Source organism: Octopus bimaculoides, chromosome 8 (genome assembly GCF_046866305.1).
Source record: "Octopus bimaculoides isolate indiv1 chromosome 8, ASM4686630v1, whole genome shotgun sequence".
NCBI lineage: Eukaryota > Metazoa > Mollusca > Cephalopoda > Octopoda > Octopodidae > Octopus > Octopus bimaculoides.
The window spans coordinates 15,178,040-15,202,150 of NC_142935.1; the positions used below are offsets into that span (position 1 = coordinate 15,178,040).

Below are 24,111 nucleotides of genomic sequence, written 5' to 3' on the forward strand. Positions count from 1 at the left end.
TAAAATAAATACTTTATTAATATATTTAACAAATTATAATAACAAGTTACAATTATAATAACAAAACATAACAAGCATTGCTGATATTAATCTTATTCTTGTGTAAATGTTACATGTACATAGATACTTACATACACACATGCATTATATATATATATATATATATATATATGTATATATATATATATATATATATATATATATATATATATATATATATATATATATATATACACATGCACACGTATATGCATATATATATATACATGCATATATATATATACATACATATACACATACACATATATATATATATACACACATACATATATACATGTATATACATATACACACATATATGTGGGAGAATGTACGAAAAAACAACAACAGACGAGGACAGGTGGTGTAAATAACAAAAGGATGTATTAGTATGACGCTCGGGAATACGGAAAGTCTGACGTTTCGAGCTACGCTCTTCAACAGAAAGAATACGGAGACAAGGAGAAAAACACGGAGAAAAAAAATTGAATAGTGTTCAGTCAACGGTCAATCATAATAATGGCTGACCGGAAGTTAGAAATTCTTTTTTCAGGAGAGCTAAGAAAAGGGGGAGATAACAAACGGTGATCGAAGAACGAGGGGCTGTGTGTGGGAGATAGAATGCTGGTGATCTTGACATATGTAGTGTGAAAATGGGGAAGGGAGAAAGGAGTTGGTCAGTTGTAGTGTGTGCGTGGTGTGATGCGAGGGGATTGGTGTGATGTGATGTGAGGGTGTTGGGAGGTGGGGAAGGCATGGGTGGAGTGTGGGTTAGGCTGAGGGTGGGGTAGAGGTAGGGGTATGTGGGTAGGGGTGGGGTATGTGGGTAGGGGGTGGGTGGTGGGTGTAAGGAATTGGATGGGGTGGAGTGGGAAGGTAGAGTAGGAGTGTGTTGGGGTGTGGTGGAATGAGCTTATGAGGGGGTGTCGACGATGAAGGGGAAGGGGAAGGTGGATTAAGAGAGAGGAAAGGTGGGTATGGGGGGAGAAAGAGAGGAAGAGAAAGAGAGTGAGAGAGAAGAGAGTGAGAGAGAGGGAAAGAGAGAGTAAGGGTGAGAGAGTAAGAGAGTAAGAGTGTAGAGAGTAAGAGTGAAAGAGAGTGAGAGAGAGGGAAAGAGAGAAGAGAGTGAGAGAGTAAGGGTGAGAGAGTAAGGGTGAGAGAGTAAGAGAGTAAGAGTGTAGAGAGTAAGAGTGAGAGAGGGGGAGTACGAGAGAAGAGAGTGAGAGAGAGTAAGAGAGAGGAGAGAAAGAGTAGGGGTGAAGAGAAGTAGGAAGAGAAGTTGGAGTGAAGAGAAGTAGGAGTGAAGAGAAGTAGGAAGAGAAGTGGGAAGAGAAGTAGGAGTGAAGAGAAGTAGGAGTGAAGAGAAGTAGGAATGAAGAGAAGTAGGAAGAGAAGTAGGAGTGAAGAGAAGTAGGAGTGAAGAGAGGTGAAGAGACGTACAAAGAAGTAGGAGTCGGAGCAGGAGGGGAGGTGGGGAAGGGGGAGAGATGGGTGGTAGGAGGGAGGGTGGGGGAGAGAGGCAGGATGAGGGGGTTAGAGGAAGAGGGGGTTAGAGGAAGAGGGGAGGGGAATTGAGCCCATGTGGCGCAGAGCAGCGAAGAGAGAAGATTAATCCCTGTTCACGGCGCAAACGGGAGTCCGGATGGCCCCTGTGCATGGACAATCCAAACACGGACAGGTGTTGTTGCAAGGAGTGGCCGGCAGAACGGAAGTGGCGTGATACCGGGGTGTCATTGCCAACGTTGATGTCTTGGAGGTGTTCCGCGAATCGGTCGGTCAGGCGGCGCCCCGTTTGTCCGATGTACAGAGAATGGCAGAGAGAGCAGGAGAGGCAATAGATGATGTTGGTAGAAGTGCAGGTGAAGGAGTCGGTGATGCGATAGGGTCATACATATATATACATGTATATGCATATATATACACATGTATATATACATATATATATATATATATACATGTATATATACATAGATATACATGTATATATACATATATATACACATGTATATATAAATATATATAAACAGAAAATAAACAAACTTGAGAACTTTTTTCTCGTACGATTGATCGCGTATACATTCCCAGTTATCTATCAGTCTCGAAAGCAGTACCATCTTAAGTTCTGCGCATATTCGGCAGTTGTCAAGAGTGCTCCATGGCTCTAGGGACCATAGATACGAGGGGCCTCCGAATAATGGATATGGACTCTATAATAATCATAGTAAATTGGGTTGTCCATGGAATTACAATGCTGCTAAACGAGTTTTGCTTGAAGGTCCTGACAAAGGGAGGTGTAAACTATTCTTCCTCTTCTGATAGCAAACAAACATTGGAGAAAAATACAGAAGGTTTTGAAATGTGATATAATGATATGGTGGTTATTATTATTATTAAGGTAGGTTGGTAGAATCGTTAACGCGCCGGACAAAATGATTAGCATAATCGACTATTCCCCTCCCTGAACTTACTACATTTGTGCCATTATTATTATTATTATTATTATTATTATTATTATTATTATTCCTAGGTTGAGGAAAAAGTTCGTGCGCCGTGTTAAAATAATGATTTTTTATGCAACAATTTATTAAAAAACAACAACTATTCTTCAAGATGAAGGCCATCATTTTCCACGACCTTCTGCCAACGATCTGTAAGCTTTCAGATTTGGTCGGCTTTGAATCGAAAAATTCTTGACAGGCTTCTTCAACTTCATTGAATGACTCAAATCGGCGACCTTTCATAAAATGCTGCATTGATCGGAAGAAACCGCAGTCAGATGGAGCAACGTCTGGACTATAGGCTGGATGCGGCAGAACTTTCACACCACCCAATTCTTCAGTCTTGTTGCTGGTCTTTCTGGCGGTATGCCGCTTTGCATTGTCTTGTTGAAACTAAGCGCGTTTTCGACGAACGCGGTAAGTCACCATTGAACATGACATGAACTGAATGAACAAACACCACAAAAATGTATGAAAAAGCATTAACATGGTGCACGAACTTTTTCCCCAACCTATTATTATTATTATTATTATTATTATTATTATTATTATTATTATTATTATTATTATTATTATTAATACTGGGAGAGTAATGCATGCCATCAAAATGACACTGGCTTACAAATATACGAAATCCAATATATCCACCATGACTACCTGTTTGACAAGGGTACGTCAGGCACATGCATCACAATCATATGTCCTTGACATGGTGATCTCATATCAGATTAAACAATGCATGAACTTGCAGGTGTGACTCCGTCAGAATTTTCTTCAGGCCAAGTGGCCCATCCTATTTGGGAGTTCCTTGAATAAGGTTTGTTGAAGAATGATAAACAAAACACTTATGTTTCCAGAGGTGAATTATTGAAAATCCAAAGAATTCCTCTCAACACATGGCTATGATGCTCCCCCACTACTCGTGCTCGTGATCAGAGATGCACATATCGCCAGCCACCAAGGGACATGCTCAATTGGTTATGGTCAAACAACTGACAGCCAAATCTGTGGTATTGAGCAGAATATTTGCTGTAGTCCATCTTTTATACCAAGACAAAATATGTACATGTTAACACTTCCAATCAGTTAAGAGCAGAAACCATGAGAGTCACTGCCTGGTACTGTATAAGGGAATTTGATGCTCCCTCACTACTCCTGCTCATATTTATTATTATTATTATTATTATTATTATTATTATTATTATTATTATTATTATTATTATTATTATTCCTTTGTAACACAGTGTAGGTAAAAATGTACCGGAGTCTTTAGTCATCTGTCAAGTTACAATAAGATAATACTTTCCTTAGGCACAAAGCCAACAATATTCAGAGAAAAGAGTTAGTTTATATCATCGACCACAGTACTCAGCTGGTACTTTATTTTATTGATCTCAAAGGATGAGTAGCGCTGTTGACTTCGACGGCATTCAAACTGAGAATGTAAAGAGTTGAAACAAATACCGTCGCGTATTTTTTCCGACGCTTTAACGAGTTTGCCAGTTCTCCGCCTTAGCTACCCTTCAAATGGTTTCAAATGATTTAAAATTTTGGCACAGGACCAGCAATTTTTAGGAGATGGCGTAAATTGATGACATCGACCCTGGTACTTATTTAATCGAACCCGAAAAGATGAAATGCAAAGTCGACCTTGGAGGAATTTGAACAACAGCTTTACGTTCTGAGTTCAAATTTCGCCGATGTCAACTTCGTCTTTCAAACTTTCGAGGTCGGTAAAATAAGTGTAATCGACTGACCACCTCGTCCCACTTCCATCAGAAATTTTCAGGCCTAGTGCCTATTGTATAAAGAATTATGAATATTTTATTTATGAGAAAAACGTAAGCATTGAGACATAAGCACATTAAAAGATGTTCATTGCTTGACGCTCCGTGTTGACGGATTGTCGATCAGTGCAATCTCCACAGCCGATGGCTTTGTCCGTTTTATTTTTTTATCAGCATGGATTCGTATGACTGGGTGTAAGAAGAAGTATCCTAAAAATGAACCAACAATGATGCTGATGAAAATCCAGGTATTATAAGACATGGAACATAACATTAGAAACAATCCAGTTCCTGTCTGTAGCATATGTAGACATGTTTGCCATAAACGGGTTTTCATATTCTGCAGGAACACTTTTGCTAAAGGTGTGCTGTGAAATAGAAAATAAAAATAATTCAAAATTATCACTTGTAATAACTACAATTCATCTTTCTATCTGAAACCAACCAAACATCTATCTATCTATCTATCTATCTATCTATCTATCTATCTATCTATCTATCTATCTATCTATCTATTCCTTCTTTCCTTTCTCTCCCCTCTTTCTTTCTCCCTTCCTCCCTCTCTCCCCTTCTTCCTTTCCTTTCTTTCTTCCTTCTTCACTCTCTCCTTTCTTTCTTTCTTTCTTTCTTTCTTTCTTTCTTTCTTTCTTTCTTATAGCGACACCTCTGCAAGGCACAACAAGTAAACTGAAAAAAAGAATACAAAAAGAAGCGCAAAAGAAACAGTTGATGTTCCCCAGGACCAGAAAAATGCCCCATTTGTAATCTCTTTGATTTTTGCGCAACAAATAAACATCCCATAAAGCAATTTTTTCCTTTATATCAATGCATCGGGAAGACTCCAGTACAAGTTCGATTACACGAGGAAAATATATTTAAGAAATATAGACCAAAATTAAATACTTTATAACAAACTAGAATTTTAAAAAAAACTGCTTAAGTGGGTGCTCCAGTATGGCCGCAGTCAAATGACTGAAAAAATTCCGATCAAATGAAGAAATTATATCTATTAAGAAATATAGACCAAAACTAAATACTTTATAACAAACTAGAATTTAAAAAAAAAACAATTTAAGGCGGTGCCCCAGCATGGTCGCAGTCAAATGACTGAAAGAAGAAAAAATTCTACTCAGCTAATTAACTAGAAATAACAAAAATAATGAAGGTAAAACAAAAGTTGAGGTAACGGGATTCCCCTGGGATTCGAAACCCTAACTTCAAACTACTGCGAAATTATTCTTTTTCAACACTATTTGCTGATGTCACCCTAGTGCCGTCTTAAGGCACATTGAGCAATTGCATAGGGCTCTCACAGGTCTCGGGGCCTAATTCTGATTTATGTATGTTGTGGCCTACCGTCAGTACGTGAATACTGTAGAGTCCAGAGCACTGATTTGCCAGGGGGCCTATAAAGGTAGAAGTAGGTAAAGAATCTTTTTCGGTCACAAGTGACCATGGGATTGCATCCAGAGAATTCCCCTCCAAGACACAAGTCCGGGCAAGACCAGCAATTTACGGAAGACCAGTAGTCACCCATGTATACTACTCTTCCCTCCCCACGCCACCGATGTTGTCCAAGGGAATGGCAAAGGCCAATACAGCTTGGCACTGGTGACGTCGCAACTCATTTCTACAGATGAGTGAACTGGAGCAACGTGAAATAAAGCGTCTTGCTCAATACCACTATACAGCTCGATCTGCGAAACAAATTCGCTACCTCACGATTGTAAGCCCGATGCTTTAACCAATGAGCCATGTGCCCGGGGGCCTACAATACTACTAAAACAGTCCTGCGTCACCCTAGTATTGACCAACTAAATTTTGCAATTAGATTAAAACCGGATTCTCAACAATAAAAGCAAACAAAACACGACACTATTAAAAACCCTGACAGCAAAACAGTTGACGTCATAAGTGAATTAACCAACCGGAATACTAGACAACCATCAGATTTAAACAAGCAAACAGGACATCTGATAAATAAATGATCTTCACAGATATTCAACTAAACAGAGCACTGGACTGCTATTACAAGACCATTGCACTGCACTGAACCTTGATAAAAAGTGTTTGCTATCATAGATTCAAACCCACTAAAGTTTTGTGAAGCCTATTGGAGAAACAACATTTGAATTGATAAACTTAATGCTTCATTCTGTTTCACACAACTAGTTAGTATTCGGGTACCTTTAGTGGAGGCCATCTTGTTATGAGCATTCAGACCAACTACTTGGTCTGAAAATAAACTTTCTTCGTCAGCCTTTTACTTTTAACTTGTTTTAATCCTGGGATTTGCAGCCTGAAAGAGTTTAGTCGAACAAATGGACTTCAGTACTAACTTGCTTTTAAAGTCTGATATATATACTATCGTCTCTTTTGCCGAATCGCTAAGTTACGGGGACGTAAACAAACTAACTGTGGTTGTCGAGCGGCAGTAGAGGGAGGCAAACACACACACACACACACACACCATGGTTGCGAGTTCAGTACCACAGCATGGTACCTTGGACAATTGTCTACTACTATGGCCTCGGACCGATCAAAGCCTTGTGAGCAGATTTGGTTGACGGATACTGAAAGAATCCCGTCGTATGTATGTATGTATGTATGTATGTATGTATGTATATATATATATATATATATATATATATATATATATATATATATATATTTATGTGTGTGTGTGATTCAGTGTCTGTATTCCCACCACCTGTATCGGTGTGTTTACGCCGTCGTTATTTTAGCGGTTCGGCAAAAGAGAACGGCTGGAATAAGTACCAGGCTTCAAAGAAACAAAAAATATATATAAATAAAAAAATATTGGGACTGCACTAGAAGACATTTGCTCAAGGTCGCGCACAGTGTGTCAGAACCCGGAACCATGTGGCTGCAAAGTGAGCTTCTTAACCACACAACCATGCCTGCACTTATATAAATTCTTTCTACTAAAGGCACAAAACCTGAAAATTTTGGAGAGGGAACTGGTCGATTACATCGATTCCAGTGTTTCACTGGTACATAATTTATTGATTCCGAAAGGAAGCAAAGCAAAGTCGACCTCGGTGGAATTTGAACTCAGAACGTGAAGTCGGACGAAATACCGCTAAGCATTTTGTCCGGCGTGCCTACGATTCTATGAGTTCGCCGCCATCTTCGCTTAACCCATTACCTCCCATAATTCTATTAACTGGAATTTTTTAATGAAACTTGGATTTCTAGCATAAAACAGCCTTAGAAACACACTGGAATGATCAAAATAACATTTCAAAATAACATTTTAAATAGAAATAAGCGAGATATTGGGTGAAAAATTAGCAAACCTCATTTGAATATCAGAGAAATATACCTAGTAGATATAACAAAAAGGTTAGATATGTGTAAATATTGACAGATAATTACGAAATTTTAAAGTTTTAAGTGATCTCATATGAGATCACTGGTAGGTAATGGGTTAAATAAATGAATAAAATAAATTTTTCCTTACCATTTTCTTTGTCCACGTTGTTTTTTCGGTAAGTAACGCACGTACTTCAATCCTTCCGAAAGCATTGCAGCTAAAGTTGTCGTAAATAACGCCAGTATTAAACCTGTTGGAATAAATTATTGACTTCAACTTTTGGTACAAGGCTAGCAATTTCGCGGAAATGGGTGAGACAATTACATTGAACCCAATGCTCATGGTACTTATTTTATCGACCCCGAAAGGATGAAAGGCAAAGTGGACCGCGACGGAATTTGAATTCAGAAGTTAAAGCCAGTGATCAAATACCAAGAAGCAGTATATTTAGCGTGCTAGCGATTCAGCTATCTCGTCACCCAAGGACCGCTCACAATATATTATAATGATATCGTTTCTATTATAGGTACAAATCTTGACATTTTGGGGAAGGGTGCTAGTCGCTTACATCGACCCCACTGCTCTATTTGTTTCTATTGTATTGATTCCGAAAAGATGAAAGGAAAAGTCGACTTCTGCGGAATTTGAACTTAGAAAGTGAAGGTCCGGGAGAGTCACCGCTAAGCATTTTGTCCGACATCCTAACGTTCGCTCAAAATACTAAAAATCCTTTCTACTATAGGCACAAAGCCAAAATATGAAGGTGGGGGCAGTCGATTACATCGAATCTGAAAGGATGAAGGGCAAAGTTATTCTCGGTGTAATTTGAACTTAGAATGTAAAGTGAGACGAAATGTAGCTAAGCATTTTGCCCGACATGCTAACGATTCTGCCAGCTCGCTGCCTTAATAATGGTTTCGAATTTTGGCACAAGGCCAGCAAGTTTAGTTGTGTGGCAAGTCGATTACATTGACCACAGTGTTCAAATGGCACTTATTTTATGAACACTGAAAGGATGAAAGGCTCAGTTGACCTCGGCGGAAATTGATCTCAGAGCGTAAAGGCAGACCAAATGCCGCTAAACATTTTCCCGACGCGGCAACGATTCTGCCCAACTTGCCGCTGAACAAAAAGCAAAGACAAAAAATAAAATAAAATGAAAAAAAAAAAAAATAAATAAAAAGAAGTAATGATTTTCAAGCTTACCCAAAATTGTGTCAATGTGCCACCCATAGAACAGAAAATTTCCGGGCGTGGAAAGGGAAAACGTAACCTAAAAATAAAGGCAGGAAAAAAAACAAAACAAAAAAAAACTGAAAACAAAACTAAAAACAAAAACATTTTATTCTGTAAACCAAATGGCAATGTATTGCATGACAGTTTATGCACTTATGAATATAATACTGGCATTTTTTTCATAAGCTTCAATGTATTTTCACTGAAACCTGACTCGGAGTGGTTTCTAGGAAGTTATAAAATATAATGACGTTATTTTAAAAACAATATTTGAAAAGACAGGTTTGGATTTCATTATTATATTAAAAAACAGCGTATTTTCAGGAGATAGAAGTGAAATTATTTGGATTGCAAAATACATTGTGAAATATTCACTGTTACCACTCCTAGCCCTGTACACTCTATACAGGTATAAAATATATATATATATATATATATATATATATATATATGTGTGTGTGTGTGTGTGTGTGTGTGTGTGTGTGTGTGTATACATATGTGTATATATATATATATATGTATGTACGTATATACATATATATATATATGTATGTACATATGTATATACATATGTATATATGTACATATATATGTGTATATATATATGATATATATGTATGTATATATATGTATATATATATATATATATGTACATATATATGTGTATATATATATGATATATATGTATGTATATATATATATGTATATATATATATATATATATGTATGTATGTATATATACATGTGTATATATATATATATATGTATATATATGTATATATGTATATATATATATATATATTTATGTATATATACGTATATATATATATGTGCATATGTATATATCTTATATATATATATATATATATATATATATATATATATATATATATATATATTATATATATATATATATATATATATATATATATATATATATATATAGTATATATATATATATGTATATATATATATATAGTATATATATATATATGTATATATATATATATAGTATATATATATATATGTATATATATATATATGTATATATATATATAGTATATATATATATATATATATATATATGTATATATATATATATGTATATATATATATATATGTATATATATATATATGTATATATATATATATATGTATATATATATATATATATACATATATATATATATACATATATATATATATATATACATATATATATATATAACATATATATATATATATACTATATATATATATATATATATATATATATATATATATATATATATATAGTATATATATATATTATATATATATATATATATATATATATATATATATATATATATATATATATATATATATATATATATATATTATATATATATATATATATATATATATATATATATATATATATATATATATATATATATATATATATATATATTTATATATATTATAATATATATATATATATATATATATATATATATATATATATATATATATATATATATATATATATATATATAGTATTTATTCATTCATTCGACTAATAATTCAAGCCGGTGCCCCAGCATGGCCGCAGTCTAATGACTGAAACAAGTAAAAAAAAAAAAAAAAATTCTATATCCCGCTATATAAAAAAAGAAAGAAAAAAATTTGGATCCCACGCCCTACCACAGTTTTCCCAGGTCTCACGTTGGGAATCATTGCTCTAACCTATTCACCACGGTTGCTTTGGAAACATTACGTGAGAAGCAAGACTTAATTACTTTTAACTCTGATTACGCTTGTCATATAATTCAAGTTATTGGCTTCAACTTGAGCTCGACAATCAACAACCAATTACTGAATTAATTTTCGACCTACAAAGATTTGTTTAATATGTTTACTGCTGCGTAGACAACCTTGTATTGTAACGTATTAGGTGTGGTGCATCTGTTGTTGTTAATCTGTGTAGGATTAATTCTCTATAGGCATAAAACAGTATGTACGTCGTTTAATAACATGAAAGGTTCAATCAGTATGGTCAAATTTATGAGATAAGTTTCTTGATTTCGAGCGTAAATAAAAATCACGTTGAAAAAGTAGTTCACTGTTTGTATTCCTAAAAATCATAGCTACAGTGGGGAAGTCATAACACCTTCGGTCACATTTGGTCATATATAACCATTTCGGTCGGGTCTTTCCTTGAATGCTACAAGAATTACTGCCGTCGGAATATCATGTTCCATGCTTGCTGAAATTTTCCATTTTCAACTTTAATATTGCAGCGTGGAAGGTGTTTATAAGCAATTTAAAAACACAGAACTCGTTAGATTCACTTCAACATTTATATTTAATTTGGCAAAATATTTTCGTCGCTTTGAGACCGCGACCTGTTCACTGACAAAATTCCGTGCTGCACGGAATTATTAAAGCTTGACTATAAACATTGACTAGTTTCCTTTATAATTATTAAATATATATCCCTCAGTTTTTAGTTATAGTCTATATGTGCGTTTACCTAGAATATCAACCACAAAAGTTATTAGAAATACTTTTCAACACACATTTGGCTCATTGTCAAACTGTCCTAGTTACAAACAATAGTTAAATCGTTAAAGCTTGACTTTCAGTAGTTTCTTGTATAGTTATTAAATATATATTCCCCAGTTTTTAGTTATAGTCTATATATGTATTTAACTGGAAAATCAATCACAAAAAGTATTTCTTAGAAACCGGGCGTTCTCTAATTGAAGTAGGAACATGCACAAAACGTTCAGAAAATTCAAAAGCTTCTAAATTTCTAGATTACACTAAATACATAAATTACTTTCTAATTGAAAAGTCACGAAAAGCGAAGCGGACGTCAGTACAAAATATTGCATAGGATAAACTAGTATAGATTACGAAAGCGATAGAAATTAAGAAAGCGCTGATTACGCTTGTCATATAATTCAAGTTATTGGCTTCAACTTGAGCTCGACAATCAACAACCAATTACTGAATTAATTTTCGACCTACAAAGATTTGTTTAATATGTTTACTGCTGCGTAGACAACCTTGTATTGTAACGTATTAGGTGTGGTGCATCTGTTGTTGTTAATCTGTGTAGGATTAATTCTCTATAGGCATAAAACAGTATGTACGTCGTTTAATAACATGAAAGGTTCAATCAGTATGGTCAAATTTATGAGATAAGTTTCTTGATTTCGAGCGTAAATAAAAATCACGTTGAAAAAGTAGTTCACTGTTTGTATTCCTAAAAATCATAGCTACAGTGGGGAAGTCATAACACCTTCGGTCACATTTGGTCATATATAACCATTTCGGTCGGGTCTTTCCTTGAATGCTACAAGAATTACTGCCGTCGGAATATCATGTTCCATGCTTGCTGAAATTTTCCATTTTCAACTTTAATATTGCAGCGTGGAAGGTGTTTATAAGCAATTTAAAAACACAGAACTCGTTAGATTCACTTCAACATTTATATTTAATTTGGCAAAATATTTTCGTCGCTTTGAGACCGCGACCTGTTCACTGACAAAATTCCGTGCTGCACGGAATTATTAAAGCTTGACTATAAACATTGACTAGTTTCCTTTATAATTATTAAATATATATCCCTCAGTTTTTAGTTATAGTCTATATGTGCGTTTACCTAGAATATCAACCACAAAAGTTATTAGAAATACTTTTCAACACACATTTGGCTCATTGTCAAACTGTCCTAGTTACAAACAATAGTTAAATCGTTAAAGCTTGACTTTCAGTAGTTTCTTGTATAGTTATTAAATATATATTCCCCAGTTTTTAGTTATAGTCTATATATGTATTTAACTGGAAAATCAATCACAAAAAGTATTTCTTAGAAACCGGGCGTTCTCTAATTGAAGTAGGAACATGCACAAAACGTTCAGAAAATTCAAAAGCTTCTAAATTTCTAGATTACACTAAATACATAAATTACTTTCTAATTGAAAAGTCACGAAAAGCGAAGCGGACGTCAGTACAAAATATTGCATAGGATAAACTAGTATAGATTACGAAAGCGATAGAAATTAAGAAAGCGCTAAATGACATGAAAATGTACAATTGTACATTGACAGGATGCAAACTTATAAAATATCTTCCAAGACTTTCGTTTTGAATAAGCAACAATATTATTTTGTAGGTGTAGTTGACTGATACGCATGAGAAATGCATTTTACTTATTTTCATCGTGTCAGACGGGAGGAAATGCAAAAACTCACCCTCTATACATGTACATATGTCTAGACATATTTGTTGAATGCAACACAATCTGACTTGTCTAATCTAAAACATAATACCGTACTTTTAAAGCTCTCCATAAGTAATTAACCACACGACCATTATTGTAATATAATGTATATATATGTATATATATATATATATATAAATAATTATATATAATAATCATATATATAATATATAAATAATATATATATTCTTTTTATTTTTTCTATTCTTTTATTTGTTTCAGTCATTTAACTGTCGCCATGCTGGTGCACCGTCTTTTAGTCGAGCCAATCGACCCCAGGACTTATTCTTTGTAAGCCTAATACTTATTGTATCCGTCTCTTTTGCCGAACCGCTAAGTTACGGGGACGTAAACACACCACCATCGGTTGTCAAACGAAGTTGGGGGATAAATACAGACACACAAACACACACACACACATTATGTATATATATATATATATATATATATATATATATATATATATATATATATATATATATATACGACAGGCTTCTTTCAGTTTCTGTCTACCAAATCCACTCACAAGGCTTTGGTCGGCCCGAGGCTATAGTAGAAGACACTTGGCCAAGGTGCCACGCAGTGGGACTGAACCTGTAACCACGTGGTTGGTAAGCAAGCTACTTTATTTCATAAAATTTACCATGAAGGCATTACAAAGATGGGACGAACAAAGACAGACAAACGTAAAAAGGTGTAGTAGCTGCTATAACGTTTTAAAATGTACGATGATGAATTTAGGATACAATTAAAAATTACAAATTACAATTTACAAATTACAAATTACTAATTACCAATTACATGATAACATGTTAAGCATTGCGATTTGCGATTTGCAATAACTTCCCCGTAGGAAAGGCATCCGACCACCAGGGTAGAACCCTTGCTTTCTCTTTCTTTTTTTTTGCTTTTTTTGGACTCCACCTACCTGGTGCCAATCGCTCCTAGCTTCCTTGCCACTGGTATGTCAGTCTCTCTATGTAAGATATTGGCATAAAGCTGAAGTACTTTATGACAATCATGCATGACATATGCAGTAAGTTTGCTCCTTAGAGAATGCCAAACCAACAGAAAACTATAATTTTCAGGCATTGGAGCATTCTAATGAGACGACTAGCGAAAATCTCAAACCATATAAATGGGCTACTAAAAGATAGCAAATAAACATTACTCGAGATCGAAAATGAACAAACATTACTCTAGATCGAAAATGAACTCAAACCCACCCATGAAAAGGCGTGGAAATCTTTAAAATTATATCAGCATGAATTAATTCGTTACGTTTGAATGCATGTCTATCTATCTATCTATCTATCTATCTATCTATCTATCTATCTATCTATCTATCTATCTATCTATCTATCTATCTCTATGGACGGACGGTAGACGTGTCGGCTCCGTAAGTTTTGCCTTTTTTATGTTTTAAAAAGTTTGTTTGTAAAGTTTATTTTATATAGAAAGTTGTATAACAACTTATAGACTCTCTGGTGCAAGTTTTTTTGCAACGGAAATCTGCCCTGTGTGGCACATTTCCAGGTTTAAAAAATCAATTTCGGCTTTCTAGCCATTTTTATTTTGAGACGATGGCGTCTTCTAGCCATGAAAAGTTTCGTCAAACGAACGCTGAATCTTGCAGTGTTTCGTTCGAAAAAGAATTTCCTAGTCTTCCTTCCTCACAGTTAAACGAGAGAATGGAGAAAAAGAAAAAAGAATTCACACACACACAGATGCAAGTGTTAACTTGAAAGTTAACACCGCCACCACCACCACCAACAACAAAAAACAAAACTGTAACCAAAGTTACAAAACAGAACACAGACGATGTCTCCAAAGTATCTGACGTCAACACCATTTCTGCTGACGCCATCATCACCACCACCACCAAAAACAACAACAACAACAACAACAATAACAGCAGCAGCAGCAACAGTTCAACTCAATCTTTGCTCTCTTCACCAGCAGCAAGCGAAAGAGAGGAAGGAAAAATGAATACAAGCCACAACACCACTGGCACAGTCATAAATACCACATCTGCCACCAATACCAGTGCCAGCACCAGCAACAACAATAGCAACAATAACAAAAACAAAAACTTTGCTGAAGCTTTGAAGCAAAGTAAAACTGTTGTGTCCTACACGACAAAAGAAATAATAGAAATGAGAAAATTAATCACCAAAGAAAGCGGTGAAGTACACTTAAACATACCAGAACACATATTAGAGGAAACAAGTAGGAAAACAATAATATATAAAATAATAAACACTAAAAGTAGAAGGCCGGAACAGGCCAGTATAGACAAAATTCAAAAATGTTTGCAATCAATTTGGGATAAAAAAATCATATATTACTTGGTACAGATTTGCACAGGTACAGGTGATTTTTCGAAATGAAGAGTTGGCGAAGAGGTATTCAACGCTAACTCTTCACACACCAGAAATAACAATGTTACCCAGTTACCTTGGCCAAAAGGTAACAAAGGTAACAATAAAGCACGCACCTCCAACAATAGGCACACTATGGTTGATATCGGCCATATGTGTCGACATGGACAACATAAACATACTTAAAATAAACGTTGGAGAAAGCAACTGGACGGGAAAAAACATACAAATCCTGTTCCACACAAACGAACAAGAAATCCAAAAAATCACACCATACATCCGTTTGGCAACAAATCAAAAGTTACATATAGTGGTAGAGGGCAGGCGGCCTCGCTGTTACTTATGCGACAGCGAGGCACACCTCAAAAAGGAGTGTCAGACTGCCCTAAAAACACAACAACAACAAGAACTAACTAAACACATAAAAAAAGCCTTGCTGCCCACACCGCCATCCACACAAAAAACAACAAAAGCAACATTAACAACATCAACGAAAGAAAATACAACAAAAACTGCAAAATTAACAAAGAAGACGAAAAAAGAAAAGACAATACAAAAACGGATACCCCTTCCCCCACATCACTTACACCACAACCAAAAATTCAACAACCAACAACAACAAAAACAACAACACAACCACTTACACAAGCAAACACAGATCCATACAACATGCCCCTACCTCCTTCCGATTCCTCAGAGTTTTCATCTGAAGACGAGTCAAGTAATGAGGAATGGAAAATAGCCCAAAAAGGAAGGAGGAAGAGGAGCAAAAAAAGAAAAACGAACAACAACAAAGCAGGGAGATTCACATCTCCCGAAAACACTCCCAACTCCTACATGATAGACACCCATAATAACACACCAAAAACAATGCTAACAGCAATAGACACTACAAACACAGAGTTGATGAAATATGTCAACTCTAAAACAAACATCACAAATAACGACATCAAAACAAACAACCACCCACGCACAACACCGCCAAAACACATTAAAATTTATCATGTAACACCAGCATTACACCACAAAATAAAATCCCTCTACCCCAACGCGGTAGGGGGATGTCAAAAATATTTGTGCAAGAAATTGTACAATAGCCTCCTTGGTGAAAAATCCAAGGAGGAAACAAAACTTTCGAACGGTAAGTAACTCACTGTTCCTTTTGTTTTGTGCTTTAAAGCACATATTTAAATAGAATCATGGCGAAGATTGGTTGTGTGAATGTGCGTGGCTTGGGGTCCTCTTGGAAACAAGGGTACCTCTTAAATGACATCAAGTCACACAATTTGGATATCATAGCCATTAGTGAGACCAGACTCCATGAACCGCGGGCCCTAAAGTCCATGTTTGGTGGACAATTTAACATTTATTTTTCTCCGTGTCTGCCGAGGATGAAATATATGTGTACATCTTAATGATTACCCAAGCCTATCACCGATTTTGCAGGTTGCAGGGCACAAGATTCGAAAATTCAACGCGTAGAGAGCCGGAACAAATGCAATACGGTTAGGCATTCAAAACGACGTCCTAAGGACCATATTAATTCGATACTGTCTGTCTGTCTCTCTATATATGCATGATGTAGATACAATGAACAATAAAACATAAGATATGAAGGACAGGGTTTAACAAATACAGTATTAGCGTCAGCTTTAATAAAAATAGAAAGTATCTTAACGTTTCGGACGTAACTTCTTCCTCAGAAGAAAGAGACAAACAGAAATGAGAAAGAAGAAGAGTCAGTGAGAGGTAGAGTGTTAAACGGATGAAGAGTTAGAAACGAGGCGGTAATGCTGTTCTGTGGTGTGAACTTAAGGGAGAATAAAGCAGGTGTGTGTATGCAAGACCGGAAATTGAACGAGTGACTTTACAATCATGGACCCAACACCCTAATCCACAATGCCATGCACCTTCAAAAACAGAAACCTAAACGCACAAACCTAGATAAACACACAAAATACATGCATACGTCTGTGAAGGCGCGTGGGATTGTGGTTTCAGTTCTCCGATAGGGTGATGCGTTTTATTATTACGCAAAATACTTAATTTTATGTTGCGTTGTGGCCATTTGGACACTTGACGTGTGGTACACCGTGCACATGCTCAACCATTATCAATTTGATGGAGAGAGTGAGTTAATGTAGAGCACGAACAGTTGAACACTAACAAATTATATCTGCAGGCCGTTTTGTAAGAAATAGTAAAACATTTTTCGTCTATGAGAGAAGAATCCATGATATATGTTGCGGCGAAAGTCATTGACACTCCTGGTGGATTGGAGAATGGACTAGACGAACTCTTATAAAGAGTAGAGGTCGGTAGTAGTCGAGAGAGAATGTTTTGGTAGTCTCGCGAAGTACGTCGTGTGAAAACATTGATTAAACCTCCGCACGAGAAGGTGCGACTACTTTTAAGAAAGTTATCCCCTCTCGAACACGAAAAATACTGTAACTATATTCTGCCGAAGAAACCAGGTGAGATTTGTTTCGATCAAACAGTTAATTTGTTATCGAGAATTTTCAGAGAAAGAAGTTCTCTGTTCAATACTCGTTGGCAATGTTTAAATTTAGTTAAAAAAGATGAAGACTTCGTCACCTATGCTGGAGTTGTGAACAGAAAGTGTGAAAAATTCAAATTAAATGAATTAACCCCGGATTTGTTCAAATGTTTAATTTTTGTTCAAGGGTTAACAGCAAGAAAAGATGTTGATATACGTTTATGTATATTAACAAAATTAGAACAGGACAAAAAATTAACTCTACAGGTAGTGGCTGAAGAATGCCAGAGGATTATATATTAAAGACATGACGCGGATAAAATTGAAGAAAAAGATTGTTCTCAGATTCATGCGTGCCGTCCAGAATACTGACAGCAATTTCCTTGTTTTCTCTGTCCTGAAGCTGGTATGTTGTGTCTCGAAATGGTTGATCTTCTTAGGGTTGAAGGTTATCAATGTCCTAAAATGTTGAAGGCTCACCCACACGAACGTTGGCTACATATACTGTGGATAAATATTTTTCTTCCTTGCGTTTTGAAAACAAATAGAACACTTAAGGTTTTCTTCCCATTGCTGTCATCTCTTTTTTTTTATGTCATGCCGATTCATAATTTGTGTCAGTCAAAACAATAATGAATTCTCCAGAGTTTGTTGTTTTCTACTAGTAACGGGAGTCAGTTTTATCAACTGTCCCCTTCCCTTTAAATTGCTCGCCTTGTGCCTAAGCATCGGGCAACATGCATTGCAGCATAAAGCTATGGCCCATTACGTTCTGAGTTCAATTCCGCTGAGGTTAGCTTTACCTTTCATCCCTACGGGATCGATAAAAATAAAGCACCAGTAATGTACTGGGACGCTTTATTCTACCTGTCCCTCCCCACAAATTAGGAGTCGCCTGGATACTCTCAAACGACTAGCACCTTTTAAGGTGGTGCTCCAGCATGGCCGCAGTCAAATGACCGAAACAAGTAAAAGAAAAGAATATACGTATTTGTATGTATGTATGTATGTATGTATGTATGTATGAGTGTGTTTATGCATCTTTGTGCTTGGAAACCGACACTCGTTTGTTTACGTAATTTGTTTACGTAATTTGGCGGCTCGGCGTAATACAGACCAATAGAATAAGCACTAGACTAAATAAAAACTGGGATCAGTTTGTCCGATTAAAATATCATCAAGGCACTGTCTCAGGATGACTGCAGCCCTATGACCTCACCAAGTAAATGTTTAAAAGCATGCTCTTTGAATGGGGTGGGTGACACTTAGGAGTCGCCTGGATACTCTCATGCTATGTGTTACAGATAACAGACGACAGTCGCAAAGCAATGCAATGCACAGGTTTAGTAGGAAAATAATATGTACACAGTTGTTAATTCTGCTATGTAAAATGAATGTTTTAATCAAAGAGCCCTGGTCCTGAAATGCTTTTGTAATAGAGTGGACATTGCTAAAAGCGTCGCGGAAATAGAGGAGCAATATAAAGCCTGTAATAACATGCTGTACAGAGATAAGGGAACGAAAGAAATGACGGTCGTGAAATACTAATAAATCAACGAAGTTGAGTAGTACAGAGATAAAACGACTGAAAATATTACATACATAAATACATACAAATATAAATAACAATATAAATACACGTGTGTGTATGTAGAGTTGTCTTAAAATCCATGAGTCAAAATAAACACGGTCACTCATATATTAGGTAATATAGTTGGTATATTAGTATAAAAGAGATCACCACCATCGTGATAATAGTCATCCTTTCTCCTATAGGCACAAGGCCTGAAATTTGTGGGGAGCGGGTAAGTTGATCAAATCGATCTCAGTGTTTCATAATTTATTGACCACGAAAGGATTAAAAGCAAAGTCGACCTCGGAGGAATTTGAACTCAGAACGTAGCGGCAGATGAGATACTGCTAAGCATTTTGCCCGACGTGCTAACGAATCTGCCAGCTCTCCGCCTTTATAAATTAGGTAATTTTTTGCCTTTCATCCCTCTGGGTCGATAAAGTAAAGTACATTCAAATAGTGGGCGCGATATAATTTAATGTGCCACTCCCATCAAAATTTCCGGCTTGTACCTAATTTAGAAACTACTATTTCTCCATCTTTAACGGAATCGGTAGAACGTCGGACACAATGCATTGCAGTGCTAGTTGCAGTCCTTTGCGTTCTGAGTTCAAATCCTGCTGAAGTCAACTTTTCCATTCAGCCATTTCTGATAACTGCTGGATTTGATTCACCATCTGTCATGAAACCATTTGGTAACTGGCAGTCGTGAGATTATTATTATTATTATTATCAGCAGCAGCAGCAGCAGCAGCAGCAGCAGTAGTAGTAGTAGTAGTAGTAGTAGTAGTAAGGCGGCGAGCTGGCAGAATCGTTAGCACGCTGGACGAAATGCTTAGCGGTATTTCGCTCGTCGCTACGTTCTGAGTTCAAATTCCACCAAGGTTGGCTTTGCCTTTCATTCTTTAGGGGTCGATAAATCAAGTACCAGTTGAACACTCGTGACGATGTAGTCGACTCGTCCCCCCTTCCCCCAAGCTGCCCTTGTGGCAAAAATTTGAAATAATAATAATTAGTAGTAGTAGCAGAACGAAATGCTGGCAGACGAAATACCGCTCAGCATTTCGTCCGCCGTGCTAACGGTTCTTCCAGCTCACCCGCCTTTATACTATTATTACTACTACTATTATTAATAATAATAATAACGATCCTTTCTACTATAGGCACAAGTGCGTCTGCAGTGCGTAACTGGTACTTAGTTTATCGACCCTGAAAGAATGAAAGATAAAGTCGACCCCGGCGGCATTTGATCTCAGAGCATGAAGTCAGACGAAATACCGCTAACCATTTTGCCCGGCGTGCTAACGATTCTGCCAGCTCACCGCCTTTATTATTATTATTATTATTATTATTATTATTATTATTATTATTATTATTATTATTATTATAATAATAATAATAACGGTTTCAAATTTTTGCCACAAAGGCAGTTTGGGAGAGGTAGGGAAGAGTCGATCACATCGACCCCAGTGTTTCACTGGTACTTATTTTATCGACCCCGAAAGGATGAAAGGCAAAGTCGACCTCGGCGGAATTTGAACTCAGAACGTAAACAACCGCAAATAAAAACCGCAAGTCATTTTGACAAATGCTTTAACGATACTGTCAATCATTCTCTCGCATCTCTCACACCGTATTATAATATAACTAAACGGTTATATTTATTTACGCCGACGTTACTCCCTTGATTCGAAAAGAAAATAACAAAGAACACGTTTTTTTATATGATTTTACTTATGTCTAATGAGTCCTCAATACCCTCCAAGAATTTCATTTTTACCCCTCTTGGGGGTATTTTACCCCGGTTCGCCGACCGCTGGTTAAATCGAGCATATCGACTCCAGTAATTATTCCGTTTTTGTTTTGTTTTTTAAAGTATGGTGCTTTCCTATCGGTCTCTTTAGCCAAATCGCTAATGAATGGGAGACATAAACAAACCAACATCGGTTATCAAGCGGCGGAGGTGGGGGGGGGGGAAACAAACACACATATATATACGATGGGCTTCCACACAGTTTCCGTCTACCAAATTCACTCACAAGCGGTGGGGAGGACACACACACACTCACGCGCGCACACACGCACGCACACACACACACATACACATTTACTTCCACATAGTTTCTGTCTAGCAAATTTATTCACAAGGTATTGGTCGGCCCGGAGCTATGGTAAACCCCCCCCCCAACCCCCCCCCCCCCCACCTAATGTGCCGCATAGTGCGATTGAACTCGAAACCGCGCGGTTGCAAAGCGAGCTTCCTAACTTCACATATAGACGTAGGCGTGGATTCGAACTAGCAACCTTTGTTTACGGACCTTATGGACTGGATTCGAACTAGCAACGTTTATATTTAAACTATTAGTAATAGCGCTCTCATTCACTCTACCACTTACGCATGTATGAAAATATACAACCCTCCGTCACATACGTTCGTTAGTGGCTCAGCAGCTAAAGAGGTTATTATAACTATTTTAGAAAACATAGGCTGACCGTTCGAATCCAGTACGCTATTGCTGACATGTTGTTGGCACTCCGTCGCTTACGACGTCGAGGGTTCCAGTTGATCCGATCAACGGAACAGCCTGCTCGTGAAATTAACGTGCAAGTGGCTGAGCACTCCACAGACACGTGTACCCTTAACGTAGTTCTCGGGGATATTCAGCGTGACAAGGCTAGCCCTTTTTTGAAATACAGGTACAACAGAAACAAGAAGAAAGAGTGAGAGAAAAATGTGGTGAAAGAGTACAGCAGGGTTGGCCACCATCCCCTGCCTCGTGGAGCTTTAGGTGTTTTCGCTCAATAAACACTCACAACGCCCGGTCTGGGAATCGAAACCGCGATCCTATGACCGCGAGTCCGCTGCCCTAACCACTGGGCTATTGCGCCTCCACATTGCTGACAAAGAGAGGAAATAAAACACCCGATAGAGATGTAGATGCTGGAATCAAAAACATTATTAGGATAAACATCCAGATAGAACATAATTCAAGTAATATTTATTAGCGACAGGTGTTGATGTCACGATTAGCTTGTTATAAAACAATATATATATATATAGCTTCAGTGGAAACAATTGCAGCGATTAAAAAATAAATGTTCAGCCGTAGCCCCTCCTGTTGATTCCAATTTTTTAAAAATTATCTATTCACACGCGACAGATGTCCAAATGCAAAACCGGGAAGTACCTATAATACTACTACAGCATAGCACAGGTTGTAACCTGAAGGTGGATGAGCTATACAATGTACTCTACCACGTACTTAACAGAATATACCATTATATATATATATATATATATATATATATATATATATATATATATATATATATATGTGTGTGTGTGTGTGTATATATATATGTGTATGTATGTATATATATAATTTAAGTATTAACTGTAATTCAGGCAATGATTCATCTTAAGCAATAGCATAACATTGTGATATATCATAAAATAACATAACGAACGATACAGTATGATGTAAATATAATGACATTATATAACGTATATACTAATTGCAATAAATTTTTCTGAAATCATAAACATGGTAATGACTTACCGCGCCGTGTCCCTTCATGGTCGTATATATATATATATATATATATATATATATATATATATATGGATATTATGAATATTTGTTATATATATATATATATATATATATATGTGTGTGTATTAATTTGAATATTTTGTGTCTGTGTGTGTGCGTAGGTGCGCGTATGTGTGTGCGTGTTTGTGTGGGCACGTATGTATTTGTGTTATGTAGAGATTTAAACTTTAGATTTTTTCTGGCTTTACTAATTATAATCTTAAGCGCTCGACAATTGAACATAAAGGTGGGGAAAAACAATTTATATATATATATATATATATTTTGCAGAACACACACACACACACACACACACACACACACACACACACACACACACACACACACACACACACACACACACGCATTCAGTCACATGCACACACTCACACACACTCACACACACGTACACATACGTATATAAATGCAGTCTTATCCGTGTATAGAAATAAACAATTTCTTTCATGTGTGTGAGCAACCTGAGAACTAAAAGAGAAAGAAGAGAAAAAAAAGAGGGTTACAGGTGTAGTAGGGAGAGGAGGAGCAATGGGAAAGAAGTTCAGTTAGTAAGAAAAGATTTTCATTTTTGTTTTTAATTTAAATACTACGACGACAGCGGATCGTTGGCGGAAGTGATAGAGCCTCAGGTAAAAATACCCTCCGATGTTCTATTCGTTCGGAGATCGAATCCTGCTGCGGTTAACTTTCTTTTCCCCTCCGTTCCGATTACAATTAAATAGGATACCAAGGTCGTACTAGACGAATTATTATTTTTTTAATCTGTTGCATTCTGGGCGTCGGCAGAGAAAAGACCCGGCGACATGGCGGCCTCCACGGGGTCAGCGATGCGTTGAAGGTTGTTGTCGTGGAGATGTTGAACAACATGGACGGGGCTCA

At 36.4% G+C, this 24,111-nt stretch overlaps 1 protein-coding gene across 1 annotated transcript; it reads right to left on the reverse strand.

Moving 5' to 3' along the window:
- On the reverse strand, positions 1–23,589 carry LOC106869491 (protein SLC31A2-like). The gene is made up of 4 exons (XM_089356121.1): positions 23,182–23,589; positions 8,868–8,934; positions 7,809–7,911; positions 1–4,692 (listed from the first exon to the last, which is right to left on the reverse strand). Exons 1-4 carry the CDS (start codon positions 23,197–23,199, stop codon positions 4,413–4,415), a joined length of 468 nt encoding a protein of 155 aa, XP_089212247.1. The 5' UTR covers positions 23,200–23,589; the 3' UTR covers positions 1–4,412.
- Positions 23,590–24,111: the final 522 nt, after the last annotated feature.